The 22,892-nt window shown below is 40.5% G+C and overlaps 2 protein-coding genes across 2 annotated transcripts in view; one reads left to right on the top strand and one right to left on the bottom strand.

Annotated features, from left to right (window-relative positions):
- adra1ab (adrenoceptor alpha 1Ab) overlaps nucleotides 1-22,892 on the top strand; it is a 445,038-nt gene that overhangs the window by 305,317 nt on the left and 116,829 nt on the right. The gene's annotated exons all lie outside the window — the stretch shown is intronic.
- LOC310741170 (leucine-rich repeat transmembrane neuronal protein 4) overlaps nucleotides 1,585-22,892 on the bottom strand; it is a 116,787-nt gene continuing 95,479 nt past the window's right edge. Inside the window, exon 3 of the mRNA XM_083568773.1 lies at nucleotides 1,585-5,002. Coding sequence (XP_083424899.1) covers nucleotides 4,694-5,002 — 309 coding nt within the window. The 3' untranslated portion in view covers nucleotides 1,585-4,693. The remainder of the gene's footprint in view (nucleotides 5,003-22,892) is intronic.

Genomic DNA, 22,892 nt, shown 5'->3' with positions numbered 1-22,892 from the left:
CTGAAGCGGCAGGGAAATGTCTCCATATAATGTCTCCAGATGAGCCTTATTTCAGAAAACAAGCTAACACGAAGTGACAAAAGATAATAAGGACAAAACACCTCAGCATATATCACGAGGATTTGGAGCTCCGCTGGCCTCCACTGACAATATGAAGATGCAAATGGGTGGTTTGGGCTTTGCGTAACCCGTGCAGACTTTGTATCGTCCTGTCCTCGTTATGTCAGTATGCTGAGGCACAAAATGTAATAGGAATGAAACAAATTGTTCATGAGGATCTCGGAGTCCCTCGAGGATTAACGGCGTCTCAAATGGAATACGTTGGACTGAATGCTATAATGTACAGCATCAATTCTTATTGTCGAATGTAATGGATTTAACAGAAGCAACATGACAGAAAACAACCACCCAACCAACCAACCCTGCAGACAGACAGACAGACAGACAGACAGACAGACAGACAGACAGACAGACAGACAGACAGACAGACAGATAGATAGATAGATAGATAGATAGATAGATAGATAGATAGATAGATAGATAGATAGATAAAGGAAGTCTTTAGAGTGCAGGGTCAGCCATGATAACCTGGATCATTAAGGGTCCTTTTTCAAGGGCCCAACCGTAGCAGATTGAACCACTGACCTGCCCAATCAGGAACCCAATGCCTTAAACACTTTCCTATAGGCTTCTGTGGCAGATTCTGTTGCAGCCAATCACATTACTGTATGTAAATGGTTAAGAAAATGTTTTGTATATACAGTGTATTGCACAAATCTATTGGGACTCTGGACTTTACATTTAGAGACACACAATTCTTTAGAACGTCTTTCGATGCTTGGATAAAATTTTCCTTTCACTTAAACTAGGAGACCCAAAACTGTTTCAGGATAATACATGCCCCTGTGCATGAAGCCAGCTCCATGAAGATCTGCTTTACATGGGTTGGAGTGAAAGACCTTAAATGGCCACCCATAGAGCTCTGATCTCAATCCCAGGGTGACTGCATCCCAGGCTTCTTCACCTACATCAGTACCTGTACCTCTACAAATCTCAAAAAAATCCATTGGAACATCTTCCCAGAAGGGTGAAGGTTATAATAAGTGGACGAGATGTGAAATGGGACATTCAAAAAACACATATCGATCATATGTTTAGGTGTTCACATAGTCCATTTAGTTTAACAATGTCCTGTGTGATCTTATCGGTCCAAAGCGTTGGACCAAACATCTACCTGTACTCTAACCACTGTAAAGGCAAGACTTAGCTTGAGCAAGACCCTTTACCCCATGGCTGCTCGGATGTATGAATGAAATAATAATAAGTGGCACTTGATTAGTGTATCCAGAATACCAGTAGTGAGTTCTGGTATTGTATCTCCGTCTTTTCCTTTTCAGAGCACAGAATCATTGATCCATTTCTTTGCTTATCTCTGTGTTGTTGTTTCCCTGTGTGAACTCCTACAACACATACCATTCGAGAAGCGTCTATTGACCAGCACTTGTCAAACCAATAAGCAGTTTTGGAACACAGTCACACAGCTTCCTTTTTTTTCTCTTTTTATCTCTTTTTTTTTTCTTTTGCATTTCCATTAATGCACATCCAAGCGAACAGGACTAATTGGGCGATGCCACGGACCAACTTTTGAACCGGCACATACATCTAACAGAGTATAACTGCTGAGATGTCTCACAAATTTTCTCAGGGCAGAGGGTTTAGGGCACTTCTGATTTTTTTTTACAGACTTTATTTCTTTTCTTCTTTCTTGTTGGCGACGCTGGAGCATTGTGGGTAAAACTTCCACGGCATTAACAAGAATATCAATTCAACAGCTCATTATTCATACATGAAGCTTTGGAACACAACACAAGCTACTCTTATTGTACATGTAGATATATTTTTTTTTCTTTTTGCTTATTTTTTTTAATCACTTTTTTGTGTGTGTATGCATGTGTGTGTGTTTGTGTGTAGGTGGGTATTGCCCGGACTTTTCAAAAATTGCAAAACACAGCAGAGGAGATTGAACCGACGTATACAGTATATAGAGAGAGGGAAAAATACCACGGCAGAATGAAACCGGGGCGCACGGACACCATGTGGAACGTTGTTCAAATGACAAGACCTTATTTTTTTCCCGTAAAATCTTTACACTGTCACGCTCCGCCGCGTGCCTTCGCCGAGCAAAAGGACGGATTATGAAAACTAATGAGCACGATGAGATGCAAAGGTCACGAGAGCAGATAGAAAAATATCGACCTTTAAAACATGGATTATATTACCGAAGATTTTCTCTCACGGCTGCTCTGAGATCAGTCTTGAAAGAGCAACACCTACTGTTCACCATCTGCGTGTGTATGTGAGTGTGTGTGCGAGTGCATGAGTTCGTGAGTGTGTGTGTGTGTGTGTGTGTGCATCAAGAAGCAAACAACGTGATACTTTTTCCTCTCTATGTACAAGATAAACATGTCCTGTGTGTTAATTAATTAGAGTCTGCAAACATTGTGCAGAGTCACCAAACACCCCTGGGGAGGGGGGGGGGGGGGGAGTGTGTGTGTGCCGTGTCTCTCACAGCAAGGCTGAATCATCGCCTTGTCAATAAGTCAAGGTCAAATGAAAGTCGGACAGCTTTTGTGTTGACCTCGACATGCGTGGTGCAGGAGAGAAGGATTAAAAACAAACAAACACAAAAAAAGAATCCAGAAAAAAATCCACGAATGGTGGGGAACAAGATCCACATTCATCGTGTTAAGTCCGAACACACAGGCACACAGGGTGACGGAAAAAAAAAAATCAAAGATCCATGTTTACAGGCAACAAATCCCAGTGTTCTTTAGATCTGGATTCCATTCACAAAGTAAAAATGAGTGCAGATCACCGCCGCTCCGACACCGCGCCAACGGGGGAACGGACTTCCTGTAGATGAAAGCATGGCTTCTAGTGTAGAAACATTCAACGTCTCGGCGCTCTTGGGACACCTCGGAAATACCGAACATGGAAATCTATTTCAAACATCTTCCAATGTCCAGAAGGTCAAAGCGCTAAACACGCCGCAAGCGACCATCTATTTGGCCTCCTTATGGTCAAATCAGACCGAATGGGATCCTGACACACTGCGGAATTCAGTTCCAATCCGAATTTTTTTTTCCTCAGTAAATCCTGACTAACATACTCACGTTCTTTTTAGAAAACAGACTAGAATTTTTCAGTAGACTTGCCTGATAGAATGATTTATTCCAAAAAACGTTTTCTATTTTCCTTCATTACACACACAACTATCGACATTTAAATCTGGGCTGATTGACATTTGCAAAAGTTTCATGAACACATCTTGCCTGTAAGCCCCACCCACTTCCTTCCATTCTCATTTAGACACGCCTCACCGGACAATCTCACTTCCTGTCACAGTACGTCACCTCATGTTTACTAGTAAACTTTTGGGCTACTATTTAAGCCAAAGTTTTTACCATCCAGCAATTGCCACCGCCAACAAGCAGTTCCTGACTACACCTTGAATCATCTGAAAGTAAAACTAATTTCACCCAAGTCAATTGTCAAAGATATTCGCAAACGCTAATAATCCTAATCATATTTGACTTCTTTGTTTTTGTTCTAGTTTAAGGTCAGCAAATAATTTAAGGAGATTGGAAACTTGTTTTGGAGAAACACATGTATGCACTCTGGACTAGCCTTGACGCTAATGCTTTTTACTTCATCATTACCATCTGATCTCCAACTGAGATCAATTCTATTACGATTGTTTCTATTTCTGGTGTTTGACGTTTCTCTGGGTTTGCTACCACCAGAGGAACTGATGGTGTGTGAACTGTACATCTGAATAGAACGCTTGATCTTTGGTACCTGGTGCACGTCTCGGGAAGTTCTACACGGGAAAACTTTACAACGGTTTCAACTGAGACGGCAGAACTTCATCTTCACGTCGGAATCCGAACAGGACGTCCAGAGCTTTATCACAGATCAAACGCTGACTCGGTGGAAACGGAACTGAAAAGAACAGTTAGATGTGTTCGAGCGCTGCTAAACATGAACATGCTTTCCCTTACATCTTGGCCCTAGTGTGTCTTCGCACCTGCACCCCTGCCCCACCCCCACCAACCCCTTACCCCTCGTTTCTTTTTCTCTCACTACGCAACTTGTTTATTTCACATTTTAGTTCCGTTCTCGACACAGCGTGAGTGAATCACCATTATCAGCTTTTCAAAGGCAACGTCCCGTCGTGTTGGCACGAGAAAGGACACAGAACAGCGACGAAAGTGCCATTTAACGCGCCACGCATTCTGTATTGAGTTTCAATTTTCCATTGAGCAGGACACCGAAGAGCAGCGTTTGTGTCGGAAAAAAGAACGCGGGAAAAAAAAGGACAACAGAAAATCACAAATGAAATCCTGTCTCCCTGTACATAGAGCTGACCGGCATGGAGCACGGATCGAACGTCTGAGTCGTCGGTTCGGCTCGTTTATAGATCCTTCTCTTTTTTTATTCCAGAAAACAAAACAAAACAAAAAAAGTTCACAAGAAGAAGAAGAAGAATCCGTCCACGTAAAAAGTTAGATCCGTTAGTTTTTTTTTGTTCGTTTTTTCCGGAGTAAAACTTTTCACTCCTTCGAAAGGCTGCTAACTCTCCAAAGAGTCATTAGCATTCGAAAGAAATCGCTAGAGCGTCCGAAGTCGAGCGCTAGCGTCCGAAGGTGAGGGTGCTAGTGGGACGCTCGATGGACGGGTACTTTATGGAGCGCTCCGTGCCCGGATAGGGAACACCGGGGCCTTGGATGGGGGTTCTCAGGGTAGGAGGTGAGCTGGAGGGTGGAACAGCTGGCAGAGCAACGGTCTGAATGGTGCCCCTGTCACGAGGCGCTAGATCATCAAGGCTTTGAGGCGGGCAATCATAGTTGACATTTAGGCGCATGGGCTGGTGGGCCTGGCAGTAATCCAGAACGGGTTGTTCGTAACGAAAGAAGGTCAGGGCACTCATCTGGTGAGGAACCTGGAACAGTGAAAGAGAGAGAAAAGAAAGCTTTATTGAGGCTGAACTGTAAATACAGGGTTCACAACAACAAATGTTTACTTTCATTTTTCAGTAGAGGCCTTGAATATTTCAGCGAGACAACTGCATCTAGTACAATAGCATGTCTTTGTAGTAGAAGAGTTCGGGTGCTGAACCGACCTGCCTGCAGATCTTTCACCAATTAAAAACATTTGGTGCTTCATTAAAATGAAAAACACAACAAAGGACACCCAGAACTGTTGAGCAGCTAGAATCCTGTTTTAGACACATACAAGACAACACCTGTCTCAAAACATGCGCAGCGGGTCTCCTCAGTTCCCAGATTTTATACAGACAAAAGACGTGATGCTACCCAGTGGTAAACATGGACCTGTCCCAACTTTTTTGCAGCCATCAGATTTATAATTTACATTTTGCACAACTTTTTTTGAATTGGAGTTGTATTACAATATATTGCCCCTCAAACCGACTCATTTTAGATTTCCAACTCCAGATGTTACATTTCCTGAACAGCACAACAGCAGCTGTAACAGCAGTGCAGGTGCAAGTTCCAGATGTATGCTAATTGCCATTGTTACTATAGCAACAGATCGTCCATTGGAACGTGCACACGTACGTTTCATGAGACGTGAGTTGAAATGGTGAAGTTTTCTGTAAGATGTTAGTGTCTGACGTTTATAAAAGGAGTCACCAGTTCAAGAGTGTTTGCATATACACACTATATTCCAAAAGTATTGGGACACCCAACTTTTCCACCCGTATGTATATATATTCTTCACCAAACTGTTACAATGGCGTCGGAGGCACACACTTGTAGGACGTCTTTGAATGCGATAGAATCATCCTTATAAAGATAATCTTTCTATGGTTTGAAATATGTGAAAGATCTCCTGCTGTACAGCTCCGACCCTACTGAATATATTTGGGATGAATGTGAACACTGACTGCACAACAGGTTCATTTGAAACCCGTGTTTGTGAGGAATGAGCGCGGATGGCGTGATGGATGAAGGGGTTTTGAGAACGACATGAGGAACAAGTGATAAAAGTGAAAGGAGCGAACACAGAGAGATACGTAGATGAGTAATGAGGGAGATGATGGTGAAAAGCTGCACAGTTGAATCAGATGTTTGTACAGTGATGTTCCTGAGATAAAGTCAGTGTTGGGGAGAAAACGACTGGCAGAGAAATGAATGAATGCATTAATGAATAAATAAACAAACAAACAAATGTGTGTGTGTGTGTGTGTGTGTGTGTGTGTGTGTGTGTGTGTGTGTGTGTGTGTGAGTTTGTGTGTGTGTGTGTGATTGTGTGTGTGTGTGTGTGTGTGTGTGTGTGTTAAAACACTTCCTTTTAGCTCCTAAGGTTAAGGTTAGCGTTAGCGCCAGGTGTAGCATTGCTTTAATTAGCTGCATTAATAATTATGTCAAGTGTGTGTGTGTGTGTGTGTGTGTGTGTGTGTGTGTGTGTGTGTCTGTGTGTGTCCAGCACTCACTGCCGAATTGCTAATCTGGCAGCTCGATAGATCTCCTGGTGAGTGGGCAAAGTTTCAAGCTGATTCGTGTGAGCTTACACACATTCATGTTGGTATGAAGTGAACCTAAACACAAACACGAGGCTGCGTGAGGGAACACGCGAGGGAACACGCGAGGAAACACCGTGAGGGAACACACGAGGAAACACCGTGAGGGAACACTGTGAGGAAATGTGGCTTGGAAACAGCGAGACTCTGCTAGCTACAGAGATCATTCACACAGGCGCCATAATGTTTCCATAGTAACGGTTTGTGCTCGGGGGGGTTGTGTGATAGACAATGTACAAAATTGAAGAAAATGTATTTATTATACTGTAAACGCAAACTAATAATAATCATCATCACCTTCATCATTATCATCATCATCACATTCATCAACATTATTTTCACCATCCTCATCACCTTTATCATCACTATTATTATTATCGTCATCACATTTTATCATCGTCATCATCACGTTTATTTAATTATTTGTTGATTTATTGGCACTTAATTTTTGTTTTGTTATTTATTTTGGCAGTTTTTAAGTCTCCATGGTAACATTAATGCTATAACAGGAGGAGGAAAAGATTCTGGACAGAATGGAATCAATGTTTATGATGATGATTTTGTTTAGTGTTTATGAAAGGAGTCTCCAGTGTCAGCACTTTCTATCAGTCAGGGCTAAATATGTAACTGTAGTAGTGTGTGTGCGTGTGTGTGTGTTTGTGTGTGTGTGTGTGTGTGTGTGTGAGAGAGAGAGAGAGAGACAGAGAGAGAGAGATTTTTTTTTTGTTTTTTCTGTTCACAATTGGATTAAGGTGCTAATTTGCTCACACTTGTCTTAGCATGCTAGCTCCGTGGCACTACAGTATTTCAGTGCCAGGAAGTCAAGCATAATAGAGTTAGCATTTGGTTTTCGCACACACTACACACACTGCAGTCTGAACACGATACACACACACACACACACACACACACACACACACACACACACACACACACACATACACACACTAAATACACACACTACACACAGTGAAGCAGATTAATTAGCTTTCATTTTTTACACACAGCAGCCATGTTGACGGATATCACACTTATCATTTTGTGTGTGTCTTTGTGTGTGTGTGTGTGTGCAGTGTGGGCATGAGTATGGTTGTGTGTATCCACAGGCAGACAAAATATTTTGGTAAACAGGTGGTGTAGCTCAGTCTCTGTTCTTCACGTGAATGTGACAGTAAAAGAGGAACAGACCGTCGAGATCATGTTACTTGTCACTACAAACTTTACTCTGGCAGGCTTTTTCAGTGTGTGTGTGTGTGTGTGTGTGTGTGTGGTCTCATTTCACTCACTGTCTCCTGCTTCATTACCCAGTCTGCCACATGGTTCAGCATGTCTTCTGCTTGTCCATCGCAATGGACAGAAACCGGAAGTGAATCCGGAAAAGAATAAAAATAAAATAAAGTAAGTCTCTGAAATCTTCCCGTGGGCTCACCACCTGCAGGAGGGACCATAAGGGACGGTGCTGTGAGGATTGGGCAGCAGTCGAAGGCGGGGGTCTGCTTAGACTGCTGCCCCCGCGACCCGGATTACGGATAAGCGGGAGAAAATGAATGAATGAATGAATGAAGTCTCTGAAATTTCCAAAATCCTGAGACCAGAGACTCGTACCACAAATCACCAATAAACTATTAATCTGCTTGCAAAAGCTTGGACAGTGAATGAGTGGAAAAAAAGTTATTTGGAGTCTAAATGGGACAATGTAAGAGTTATTTTGGAGCAGAGAAGGTTCTGGAAAGTGAAAAGAAATTTAAACCAACATGACTCGCTCGCTTGCTCGCTCGCTCTATCTATCTGTCTGTCTGTCCGTCTGTCTGTCTGTCTGTCTGTCTGTCTGTCTGTCTGTCTGTCTGTCACTTAAAAGTAAGGATGCACACTTCATCACACCATCCAATTTGGGATAATTTCTCCCTTTTCTTTTCTTTTCTTTTTTTTTTTTTTTACAATCCATGTGTGTGTGTGTGTGTGTGTGTGTGTGTGTGAGTGTGTGTGTGGTGGACTAGGAGGGAAATGTAAAGTGGCACTGGCACTTGCAGGGAAAATGACACAGATGTTGCACAAGGGGTTTGTGTGACAGCAACGCAACCAGACACACATTCGCTGGAGTGAAACACATGTCCGAGGGCGAGATCAGACGAGCCGCGGCAAATGCAAAACCAGCGGGACGGCGAGATCAAGAACAGAGAAGCGAGAAAAAAATGGAGTGAGCGCTGAGGGGAATGACATGGACAGACCAGAGACTGAGATGAATCATTTTAATAATAATTTTTACTCTCATTGTTCATTTTCCTTTTCTACACATCACACTTGAATTTACAGATCAAAAGGAATTGATTATGTCTCTGTAAAAGCGACTTTAACAGGTGTTCCAGCTGTGACTTACAATTTTATGCTTACAATATGTGATCAGAATTTTGTGGACACCTGGGCAGATTATTACATGCTTTCTGAACATCCAATTCTACATTAAGTTCCTGTTTGCTGTTATAATAACATCCACTCTTCTGGGAAGATTTTGGAGTGGGCTTGTGGACATTTGTGGAGACTCCTTCAGCCGCAATTGTGTTAGTGGAGATCTTATATGAGGAGGCCCAACTCATATCTTCATGAAGCTGGCTTTGTGCACTGGGGCACTGTCTGTGTGTGTGTGTGTGTGTGTGTGTGTGTGTGTGTGTGTGTGTGGCACTGACATAAAAACAGGAGGCAGAGCTGGAGGTGGTGGGGAATGCAAGGTACTCAAATTTTCAATGGGAGTGACAAAGACGAACAGGATTAGAAAGGAGTTTATTAAAAGGAACGAGCAGAGAGGATGTTTTGGAGACAAGGTGAGGGAGGTGAGATTGAGATGGTTTGGACATGTGCAGAGGAGGGACATGGGGTACATCAGTAGGAGAATGCTGAGGATGGAGCCACCAGGAAGGAGGAAAAGAGAAAAGTCAAGGAGGAGGTTTATGGATGTGGTGAGGGAAGACATGCAGGTAGTTGGTGTGAAAGAGGCAGATGTAGAGGACAGGGGGGGATGGAGACGGATGATCCGCTGTGGCGACCCCTAATGGGAGAAGCCGAAAGGAGAAGAAAAATATTTAATTCGGATTCCAATTCCCAAGAGACGGTGTGACTTTCAAACATGGCTGCCACAGATACCAATTCCCACATTCCCACACACACTATAGTTCTTACAGTCAACATCTCACTAATTAAACACAACTATTTGCAGTCCCAAACACACACACACACACACACACACACACACACACACACACACACACACACACACACACACACACACACACAGAGCTTAAAAAAGGCTTTATTCAGCATACGAAGTAGACGCCATTGAATCATGCCATTGAATATTGTTTACTATTAAACCCTGACCTGTTCTTGACTCTCGCCTGACCCTTGACATCCTATTTGTTGATTGCTTGACCCTTTGTCTTTTTTTTTACCTTGAGTCTGTTTATAGATTCTGTACCTTTGCCAATGTGCATATGAAAATCTGTCCAGCATGCTTCTTTACAACATATGGAAAAAAAGAACGAGACTTTTCCAGCCTGATTTGCTTCTTCACCAAACTGTTACTACAAAGTTGGAGGTACACATCTGTAAAGGACGTCTTTGAATTCGGTAGTATGACATTTTCCCTTCACTTGAACTATGAGACCCAAACATGTTACAGCATGACAATACCCCTGTGCACAAAGCCATCTCCAGGAGGATGCTTTACATGAGTTGGAGTGATAGATCTCCTGCTACAGAACTCATCCAAAAGTGATTGATTTCAGATGCAACCCCCCTGAAATTATTATTATTTTTTTTTAAGAACCTGATTTCAACAAGTGTGCCAGTCTTTTCCTAGTTTTCGCTCGCAGCTCATCAGCTCTATTTGTTCTGACGGCTAAATCTCTTCTGTATTTGGGAAAATCGATAGGCTAATTGATGAGGAAACACCTGATTCGTAGCTGAAACGTGCAGGAGCGAAACAGCCCAAAAGAATTTCACTTGATGAACAGAAATAATCCAAAACTTAAAAATGAGCATTCAAAAGATCACAAAGCTGCTGAATTCTCTCTGATTGGTCATAAGGTGTTTGATGAAATTGTTAGAAATCTAAATTGAGCTTTTCAAGGTTTCATATTGAGTGACACAATAAGCACCATAAAAAGCACTGGTGATGAAAATAATGTGTCTTTATGTGTTATTTTACAGTTTTCGCATTTTACAGGAAGTCCTTCATTTTGTGTGACCCGTGCAAGCCATGAAGAAAAAGCTGCAAAGTGTGACTGCCAAGGTAACAGGCTGTGATGGCAAAACATAGGATATCATTAAACAAACACATTCTCGCCACTTAAAACACACACATACACTGACACATTAAGAATTTCCTGCATCAGTCTCTTTTCAGTTTTGCATTATGGCTGGCTGAGAGCAGAAAAGTGGCAGAGCGCTGATGTGTATTTACATTTTGTGTTGTTTGTCGACATGCGGGCAGAGTGTTATACTGTAAGTTAAAGGACACGAGGAGCAATTGTGTGTCTACCTATGTGTAGGAGCGTCTGTTTATTATTTATGCTTTATTTATTATTAGGATTAGTTTCTTTAGTGCATTTGCACAATGCGCTTTTTTTGTGTGGTTTTTTTTGTTTGTTTTTTAGTGCCACTGCTGGAAAACAGAACTAAAAGCAAGCTAATTAGGATCAATTGTGCAGTATGAAACAAAAAACATAAAAAATCCAAGGCTCAGTTGTGTAGAACTAATTAAACACAAAATGGCAATAAACAATTAAGAAGAAACAAATATAAAGAAATTAAACAACTCATGCAGATGTTACTACTACAGCGCATTTATTACAGATTCGTGTGTTGCTTTTGCAATTACAGTTTTCAAAGAAGGTGTCAAATCTCAACCAATTGGAAACTTCAGTTCCCAGCAACCACTGCAGCCTTTCAATATGGCCGCTGTGAACTTCCCAGACCGCTCCTGAGATCAATCTGTGGAGTTTACAGCATCCAGGATTATATGGTTTACATGATGTTGAGTAGAAGATCTCGAGTGGCCTACTATAGAGCTTTAATCATAACCCTACTGAACACCCTTGGGATAAATTAGATCACTATTGGGACACCTTTTATAAACATATGTTTATGTTTATAAAGTTTTGGTGAAATCTTGAAGCATACGATTTTCCAATGTAGATTAAGAGATATAAACCTGTTTCAGCATGGCAATGCTGCTGAGCCTGAACCCAGCTCAACGTAGATCTGCTTTACGCTGAATGTTCTTCTCACCTACATCAACCCCCTTGTGGCTGAACGAATCTCTACAGATCTCCAAAAGCACACTACATAATCTACTGAAACAACATCTCTGAAGAGTGAAGTGTGGAATGGGACGTTCCAAAAAGACATACCAATTGTATGGTGTCTTAAAATTTTGTCCACATAGTGAATAAGAATAAGAATGGCTTACAAGACCAAGGCACACAAGTTCAAATAATTTCACCTGGATAAAGTTAAAGTAAACAAATAAAAAAACCAAATACTGTAAGTTCCATTCATTCGACATGTCCTTTCCCCTTCAGTGAAGTAGCTTTAAGTCACATTTACTTAATACCTGTAAAAGCAGAGCAGTGTAGAGTTTTTGTGTCATTGTGTGTTGTCTCTGTAGAATAGGGTGAAAAAATAAAAAATAAACTGCTCTGGCACCTCTGTGCTTCTGTGTCCAGTTTAGTTTTAGAATGAAAAACAAAACTGTGCAAATGAATTGACACCCAGCGTTGTTAGCTGCAGGTGGCGAGAAAGCATCTATGAATCAATATCACTTAGACTCACGTAGCAACCCGTTCAGCCGCTCGACACAAGCTCCTTATCAACCCCAAGTCTTCTCCACCTTGATCTGTTGTAGTGCAGGAAAAAGATTACACCAGAAGTACTGCTTTTGACTTCCTATTTACATTCAGCTACTGATGTTTATCTGATCAGTTCAACAAGAATGGATAACTTGAAGGCTGTATCCAAGCTGGATCCATGTTAATCTCTTAAAAGGTTATAAAGTAATAATTTAATGCTTTATAAGCTGGTTGTGATTGAAGAAAACTCTGAGCAGTGTGGTGTCACAAGTTCACAAGTTCAAATCCCGGCAGCTCCAAACAGCTGGGCCCCTGACCAAGGTCCTGAACCCTTGACTGCTCAGTTGTATTAAAGAGATAACTGCTAGTTGCTCTGGATAAAGGCGTCTGCCAAATGTCGCAAATGTTTGATATGAAAATATTGTAAAGAAAAGCCCTGGGATTATCAACGGTACTATCTTTGATGATCTAAACACAATAAATGAACAAAAAGTATTAGAACACCTGACTTTTCCAGCTGTTATGTGGTTCCTGACTATAATCTGGAGCCTGACCAGCTGACCATGATAAAGAACTTGCTGAAGGTAAATGATGAACAAACTGCCAACCAGTAAAAAATGGTGCATCAATTCAAGGAGATAATTCTACATTTAATCAAACTGTCCTTCTGCAAAAGCAGCACAGGATTAAAAGACCTACAGGAAGTAAAATTAAACACACTTCATGCTGCATTGTTTGCTTTTCATTTGTATAAATAAAAATAAAAAATTCTTGTTTCCCGTTTGGCCCTATTGCTCCATAGAAGCGACACATATGATCTATGGCATGCTGTAAGAGCTGCCTCAGTTACCACTAAGCCACTATTATAAAAAAAAAGAAAGAAAGAAACAACATAAGCTAAGCAGATAATCTTTTTCCCCTCCATCTTGCAAGTAATGTAGCAAACGTGCTCTGCTGTGAACTCTGTAATTTGGCACTCTGATGAGCACTATCAAAGGAAGAGTGCACACTGTGAAAAGTGACCCACTTAAGAGCTTTGCATGCTCTCTATCCCATCCGTTGATTAGAAATTTTAAAAGGTGATATGCTTGAGACCTCGCAATAAAATGGCTCTGGTGAATCCTTGACAAGATTCGGTCATCTGAAAATCCATTATTTTTTCAGATGACCGACTATGAAATGGCGCCCGGTACAACCTGTTATAAACTTGCTGATAAGCTTTTTTTTTTTCTTTTTTTTTTTTTACTCAAAATGTCTATCTCCCTTTCCTTGATCAATTGTAATTAAGATATTGCTGCTGCCTATGTCTCAAACATAAGACTTGTCTAAAGAGTATTTCCCTAAACTGTCATTTCCCAGAATTCTCTCTGCCTTCTTTTATTATTGTCTTTTAATTTTTTGCAGTGATATCAACATATAGCAGGGTTCCTGCAACCGTGTTTGATGAACTATGTATCCCCCAGAGCTGCAATTATCCTAAACACTGAACCCAATCAGCCTCTTACCCAGGGCTAACAAAGAGCAGGACCAGCTTCTAACAAGAAGCATCACAACTCTATAATCAAATAATCAGCACCATGGACAGTGACCATTTTCATTCGACCTCCATTTTGTGTCTGAGTTCCTTTGCTGAATTTTACTTAATCCAGTTAACATGAACGATCTACATTTGAACTTCCCTGCAGTTCACATCTAAGCGTAAATAAAAGCTCTATTTAAATCCATCTTTTATGACACCCCCAACTTCCATCCCCCGTCACATCAGCTCTCTGCCATTGGCAAGTCGGGATAAGTAAACAGAAAACCAGGGGCCGGATTAGACCAGCCAGACATCGCATTACATTACAGATGGCAGGTTTAGGACCTGGGATTTGCACAGAGCCCTCTTTCGATGGCAGATTTCTCAGAGGGAGATGGTTTAGCCTTGATGGATGTGTTATTGTGATAGCCAGCCCTGCAGATGATACTGTATTTTGAAATTGTGTAATCAGACTGGCCGTCACAAATACATTACTCCCACCACAAACAAGGTTGCAATTATCCTTTTCCAAGCGCACTCTTCATTTTCTACTCTCTCTCCTGACCCCTCTCTAGGGGTCTAGTCACTAACTGCTAAAAGGACTTGCACCTGCACAGAATACCAATGGCCGGCATTCAAAAACATGCCAGAGGAAATAGAAAACATGCCATTAATGGAAGCCAGAAAAGACCCATTTTCAGAGAGTGTGTGCATGTGTGTGTGAGAGAGAGGAGTTTGGCCTTGCATGCCCATCCCCTGCCAGCTCGTCCAAAGCCTGGTGAAGGGTACAAATCAGTGGAGTTAGGAGCAGCGGGTGCCTCTGGCTGATTGGTGCATAATTGAGTGTCTTTTCTCAATGTTTTTTCCCAGGCCTGAGCTCTGATCACTTTAATTTCTGCTCTGACTCTGGGGCTTACAAACCAATCAACCCCCCCCACCACCACCACCTTTCATTTTATCTCTGTAGCTGCTTAGACTACCAGGTACTAGTTTGCCAGGTACTGCAGGACCATGCAATCTTTAATAAAGCATAATCGTGATTGAACTCAAGCACTAAAGAATGCAATTTGACTACACAATATATATAAAACCTTTATATTACCACTGCACCTACCTATTAATGCTAAATACTGTTTTAATGGTAACAGTCTGTTCGAAAACATTTTACAGAGCAAATATATGGAGCATAACCTTTCTTCAGGTTCTAAAGCTGCAAAATCCATGACCTTAAAGATACCACTCTAAGTACTTATTGGAAAGTATTTGCACATTGGTTGTTGCAGTTTAGTATCTTGAATTCAGGCTGTAACTCAAAGCAGTATGTAATGAATAACACTGAGAAGTTAGAATCCATGCGGGTGTATGAGTTTACTGAATCACAGACAGCAAATACTGCAATACCTTCTGCTTAATAATCAACAATTCACATATACAAGATTTATTATTATTATAGATGTATTTATAGCTTGGTGAACTGGTCAGTGCTGGATTTTTATCGTGTAATTGTGTTTAATTGTGTTGTTTCACAGAATTCTGTTTGCACATGTGTACGTTATGTGATGTTGTGTGGAGGACTGTTTGTTAATTATGTGTGATCCAATGATAATTAATGTTTTGTATAGCCTTTGTTTTGGAGAATCATTGGTTTAATATACAGTATGGCTGAGAATTGACAAGAAAGCAATTTGACAATCATAGATGAGAAAAAAGTTGCTTTATACTTGTACTTTACAGCACAGTGGTATTTTTTCTTTGCATACACATGGATGTTAGGAAGCTGGAGTTAAGGGCACCAAGAGTGGTAGCTTGGCAATAAGAGGTTTTGAACCCCCGACCATCTGATCAGTAACCCGGAGCCATAACCACCAAGCTACCACCTTTACCCCATTGTTCAACGTGCCTTCTTGTCATCAAAACACGTGTGGGTGTGGGAATATGGTCCAGGGAAATTACACACATTAAAAAAGAGAAGTGGTTGCTCAGTGTTTAAGGGGGTTTAAGCCCTGGTATCGCCAAGCTGCTAGTCTTGGGTCCTTGAGCAAAGCCCTTAACCTTCTGTGCTCCAGAGGCGCTGTATTATGTCTGACCCAGCTTCCGAGCAAGATGGGATATGTGAAGAAAGAATTTCACTGTGCTGTAAGGTACTGTGTATGTGACAAATAAAGGCTATTCTATTCAAATATCTGGCATTTTGGCAAGCAGAAATTATGAGTTACAAAACAATGTAGGCAAACCAGGAGTTTGTCAGGATACAGAAAAAAACTGAATCAGAATTTAGTAAGCATTGACCTCTCCTGTCTGGAGGTAGTTCTTATACCAGAACTGTTGTGACACAATAAAAAGGCATGAACTATTATTTCTAACTTGTACAGTGACAAAAGCTTTAAATTTTTACAACAAATCTTTTCATAAGCTGGTAATTAACAAGGATGGAAACCATATTTTTTAAATGAAACCCAAAGAACTGGTCTAAATTGAATGAATGGTGCAGAAGTCCACTCTGAATACCAAGAACTTTCTGAGAGTCACTGATTCGGTTTCAATCATATAGATCTTTTAAATCTCAGGATAGACATTTAATAGAAAATTGGATGCATATTATTATTTACTATATATATTTCTGGAGTTGATCAGATTTCTATCAGAAGACAATATGGTAAGAAGTATGTAAACAATTAAACCAGGTGCAGTAATGTGGAGCTGGTCCCAATCATACCTACTAGAAAGGTTTTTGAGTCATCTCGAAGATGTTCATTGGAGTTCAATTTAATGTTTAATGCAGACCATTGATGTTTCTCTATAAACCATGTCTTCCTTCAGCTCATTTTATTCATAAGGTCATTGTTTTGCTGGAATTAGTTGGAGCTTCTTCATTCCAGTAAATAGGCTATAGAATACAAAGACATTCTACTCAATTGTGTGTCTCCAACTACGAGACTTATTTATGGGAGTTATAATCAATAGTGTACGTATTGTATGTACATTTTTAGAGCATGTTTGTATGTCGGCATTCCTGATTCTTTTTTTTTTTTAGTTCGCAAATGCTTCAAGACAGCAGCATCCTTCATGCTTGACCTGGAGCCAGACAGAAGCTATTTGGAAGCTGCCTGCCATTTAAAGTCCTGTTAGTCCTTTTTGTTAGATGACATCCTGTAGCCAAACGCACAAACCACCATGCCATAGATCTGTCCTGGCAGCAAACTCGGCTCCTCCAGCCAGCACCAGGGTCGGCCTCTCAGACGCCAGCGGTAATGACGAAACAATGAAGCTTCACAGATTCCACCAGAATATCCATCAGAATATCCATCTTTGCGTCTCCGTCCTAGTCAGGCCGTCTCCATTTTCTCTGCCAAGTTTCGTCCATGGCCAACATCCGCTTCTGCTCTTTGGTTTCCATAGCAATGTCAGCTGGTGCCCATGACGACTGAAAATTCCAAACAGGAGCTGAAGCTGTGAGAGACGACTGCAGAGTTTTTCAACGAGCCTCTTTACCACCTCCAGCTTTCTGTTTTTCAGACCATCTTCTCTCTCTTTCTCTCTGTCTCTTTTTTTTTGCCTATTCTCTCTGCACCTTTATCCTTTGGTCATCTCTCTATACAAATCCTATATCTGTTTCGCTTCCACTTTCTTGGTCACACTGATGCCTCTGTAGGTCACAGTGTCTAAAACCCTCAATAACATCAGTGATTATTTTATAATGAGTCCAGTCTTTAAAAAGTTCTCTTTTTCTTTGAAGGTGATCTCAGATCTGCATTGAGTTTTATGTGAAACCTGCTGCATGTTTCCTCTTGGCATACTTTGTTTAGGCAGGTGAGAACAGAGCAATCACACTCAAGCGCAGACCAAAATAACTAGGAAGAGAGTGTCTGAGTGAGCTTCGACCTGGATTCAATTTGACTGCGAGATGTGGATCAAACATGCTAAAACATGGATAAATGTGTTTTAGCCTGTTGTTTTCCTGAAAAACTGAGCCAAAGAACAGAGGTGTAGCATTGAAAATACCTCTCCTAATTTGTTTTGAGGACCAAAAAAGAGAAACAAAACTATGATTAACTAAGACTGAGCATTTCAATTTCTGCAACCTCCATTCTTCTGAGAAGCTGCTTCACTAGATTATGTAGTGGAGATTTGTGCTCATTGAGATTGTTAGAAATGTCAGGTACTGATGCAGGTGAGGTGAGAAAGCCTGGGGTTTAATCAGAGTTCCAGTTTATCAGTAAGGCTTGAAAGGGTTGACCTTCCACTTCAACCAAGCATATCATCATGGAGCTGATTTTGTGCACAGGTGCCTTGTCATGCTGAAACAGGATCAACTGAAGGGAAAATGCTTTTCCATTCCAATTTATTAAATTAAATTGTGTGACTTTAACTTTGTGGTAACAATTTGGAGAAGAACCACATGTGACTGGAAACATCAGGTGTCCTGAGATATTATGGTGTATTTGATGCATTCTGGTTCGTTTCTGTGATTTATGAGGTTATTTTATAGAAGTAAGGGAGTATCTCTGTACATAATTTACCAGTATGTGTATTTTATGGGGGTTTCATTTTGGTGAGATAATTATTATAGATTGAGCTTAAATTACATTTCATGGTTCTCTCAATTCTCAAAGCATGTACAACAGCCATTTTTAATTCTATGGGACTGATGAGCGAGTGTATTTTCATTCTGGGAAACTTTTCCTTCATTAAATTCGAATGTGTAATATTTTTAATATTTTTAACTTACTGCATTTGAGAGAAAAAAACAACATGCTGTTCGTTGTTGAAGTAAAAACATAGAGAGCATTAATTGAGAAGCTGTGGTGAGGGCACGAGCGTAACCTCACAGTTGTGCTGAGAGTGTGTATAGAGTGAGGGTTTTCTCCCAGCGTGCCTGTAACTGTAGAAAACTCTCTCTATGGAAAGGTCTGAGAGAGAAGGCAGGAGAATGGAACACTGAACTGCATCCATTACTCAGTTCTCATACATCACTGCTTTCACTGAAGAGAGACCTTTTAGTACTTTACTCTGTATTTTTTTCATATTTAAACAGCAAATTAGTACTTTTACTCCTGATATAATGATACTGCTTACTGAACTAGTAATTTTTGTCCTACATCCCTCAGCCAAAACGTTTTTTTTGCACGTTTAATTATGTGGCGTGTCAAAAGAAACCAATCCACATAAGCAAATAAATAGAATGTATCAATTTACACTCTGACTCAGCAAATAGGTGTGAACGCTCCCGAAGTGTGTCTCGGGCTCCGACTGCCAGAAAGAAAACGATGCATTCGGTGACATAAACAAAAGGCAAAGAGCCCAGGATGAAAAGAGCGGTTCCAGGGGAAAATAAGTGTCGCAGTGCTACTGAACGAGATTAAGTGTGTGTGTGTGTGTGTGTGTGTGTGTGTGTGTGTGGTGTGTGTGTGTAGGTGTGTATGTGTGTGTAGGTGTGTGAATGTTATTGTCTGAGATGATACATTACTTATCTCAGATGTGATCAATAAACCAATGAAAGATTCATTACAAAAGCCAGGAATTCAATAAGATATTATTTATAGAGATTTGGATGCAGCCACTAGCAGGAGGTTGTGGCTCGATTTTTTTCACAGCAGCAAGGCAAAGGCCACACCCCATCGCTTGGACTGAGGTACAGACCATACACCTCTTTCTATGGGGGAGAAAAAAAGATTTTTTAATGGCACCGGGACACACAGGAGGCCATGGCTCCTTCCCGGGGCTTCGGACACATAGATCCTTCATTAGGAGGGTCTGACATGCCAGGTTTTATAAATTAAATCTTTTTTTTACTGGGACCTCCAGGCACAGAGGACATGTCTTCTCCAACAGGAACTGAGACAGAAAAGCTACAGCTTCTTCACTGGGACTAAAGGTACACCGCTTTACTGGGATTTAAATGTACTTGAATGTCACGCCTCCCTTACTGGAAGTGGATCATACAAGCCATGCCTCCATCACTGGAACTGGGACAAAAAAGTCATACCTTCTTCACAGGGACTGGAACACATAAACCACGCCTTCTTTACTGGGTCAGACAAGCCACAATTACTTCACTGGGACTGGTGCACATAAGCCACTCCTTCTTCACTGGGACTGGGGCACTTATGCCATTCCACAGCACCTTTCCTGACCATAACACATTTCCTGGCTCTGATAGGTGTACTCTTAACTCAAAATGGTTCCTTGGGGGTTCTTTAAACATGTATTACACAATTAATTGCTTCCCAAAGATAATTATTATAGCGCTAACTGATTGCATTTAATGGTTCCCTAAGTTGTCTCAAAACTGTGGCCATTCTTCATTTTATGGTACTTAAAAGCACAATCATAGAAACCGTTCCTTAGATCTTTAAACTGTCTTTTCTTTGAAACATGTGAGACCAATAGAAAGCATGAGGGTTCTACTTGGAAAAATTATAGACCCCCAATAAGCCATAATTATATATGGGTTCACTGCATAACTAAAGGTTCTATTAAAGGCTCTAATTGGAAAACCCTCTGGAATTACTGAGCTAAATCAAAATATTAATAAAAAAATAAAATAATAAAAAGGCCACACCTCCTTCTTTAGGAGAGAAGACACGAATGCCACGCCCCCGTGATTTATAAGAAGAGCATTTCAACCAAAGATTGCTTCAAAGGTTTATTAAAGAATTCTGTCCCAGAGGCCACAACTCCTTTACTGAACCTGACAGATACAGAGAAGCTGAGGTGGTACGAGAAAGGAAATGAATTTCATAGCGTTTTGAAATAATAGTACATTAGTACTGGAAGCTGCGCGAGTGGCTGTTTGGAAGAAAACCTCATACTGGTTCTGTCATAATTGCCTCTGAACTCTTAGCATGATGTCTGCCATGTTGAATTATAAATATTCAGAGCAGTGGATTACGTCAGTGAATCTTTAGAGACGTGTAGCTGAAGAAGGAATTAACCATCACAGCACATCACATCACATCACATCACATCACATCACAGCACGTTACAGCACTGGAATGGATGGCAGAAGAATCAACAGTTAAACAGAAAACACCACAGCCTTCCTTAAACATAATGTATCTAGGGTTAGACAAAAGGGTAACACAAAACTAAAATGATCTCAGTAGAGATTGTGAAACTTCTTCTTGAACTTTCTGGTGACTTCAGCTTCAGAATCGTATAAATGTTTGGGCAAATGCGATGAGTTCAAGACCTAGAGAACGCACACTGCAGCAATCAATTAAGAACTTTCCACTCCCAGTCTAATGTTTGTACACACACTCAGATTTTCGAATAACGATGAAGACGTTACATAATAGCGCACGGACTCATGTGGCGACAAAGAAAAAAGCGGTAAACAAACCCCCCGAATGATTTAATGCTTTAAATGCATTAGTATTCCTCACAAATCTTTGCATGCTCTCAACCAGATTCATGAGGGAGCGGCGCCCAAGAGGTTTTCCTTAATCTTTCCAAATAAGCACTTTGGGAAGACGAAATCTCTTAAGGATATGCTACGCTTAATAAATAAATAAATAAATAAATAAATAAATAAATAAATAATTTAAAACAAAAATCCGAAACGAAGCTCTACATTAGCACTAGGCTCAAAATTGTCATTTAATGCAGCAGATTGCAAATGCAGATATTTAAATCTCCGTGTACACTTGAACCCCGTCGGTAAGAAAACAAAATAATGAACCACCAGCAGGCATAGGGAGAACCAGCAACGACAAGAGGCGAGAAACAAATGAAATCTCGGCTCACTTGAAATCGCTCACCTACTCACTCATTCACTAATCTCTATTTAGTGCATGGCAGTTGAGTTAGTAGGAAAAAGTAAATGAAAATGAGGAATAGGAAAACATGATGGTTATACTTGGAAAAATGATAGACCCCCAATAGCATTCTAAACTTCCTGAGAGACCACACCCTCTTCTATGAGACTTATAGATACAAAAGCCATGATTAAATATGGGTTCACTGCATAACTAAAGGTTCCATTAAAGGCTCTAATTGGAAAATCCTCTGGAATTACTGAGCTAAATCAAAATATTAATAAAATAATAAAATAATAAAAAGCCACACTTGGAGTTTCTTCATCATTTCTTCATCTCTAAATGTTCTGCTTGATGTTGAACTGATGCTGAACTGTATGTTGGTGATCAGTAGATACACCAAGCTCAGAACAGGTTCAAAACAGAGCGTGCTCGAACCCTGATTGGTGATTCGCTGCGTGTTTGACCAGTAAAATATCTGACTTTAAAAAAGTCAAAGTAAAAGTCTCACCAAATCGAAATAATTAAGGACGGATACTCAATTCAGCTGTGTAAGTACATTTACTTACATTAGATTAACAAACACACAGTTCCCTGGTGGTCCTCAGAAAGTTTACATCATTTAAAGAAACTGATAGGAAATTCTTCTACTTAGAACCATTAAGAGCAAGAGCATTCTTAACTTCCTAAGAGACCACACATTCTTTACTGAGACGTATAAAAGCGGTGATTATATATGGGGTTACAGCATAGCTAAAGGTTTCTGAAGGTGTTTAATTGGAATACCAAAGTTCTCTGGAACTACTGACCTAAATACATATATTTATAAAAGAAATGGATAATAAAAAGGCCACACCTCCTTTACCAGGACTGAAGACACAAATGCCACACCCCCTGAACTGGGATTTATAAAAGAATATTTAAAACAAAGGATTATTGAAGAATTTTGTTTCAGAGGTCATAGATCTTTTTACTGGATCTGACAGATACAAAGAAACAGAGGATTTAAAAGGAATGAAATTGTTTATTTAAGTATATATTCATTTTCTTTTGCAGTGTGTCATGTTGTAGTATGAAAAATGGTGAGTGTACATCGGCTGTGCGATTGAAATCAGAGTGCATTGTGAGTACAAATGAGTGAACGAATGTATGGAATGAAGTTGTTCACT

Source organism: Silurus aristotelis (genome assembly GCF_946808225.1).
Source record: "Silurus aristotelis genome assembly, chromosome: 18".
In the NCBI taxonomy this organism is placed as follows: Eukaryota; Metazoa; Chordata; class Actinopteri; order Siluriformes; family Siluridae; genus Silurus; species Silurus aristotelis.
Note: the sequence above shows the minus strand (reverse complement) of the source record. Positions and strands in the feature narration are given on the sequence as shown.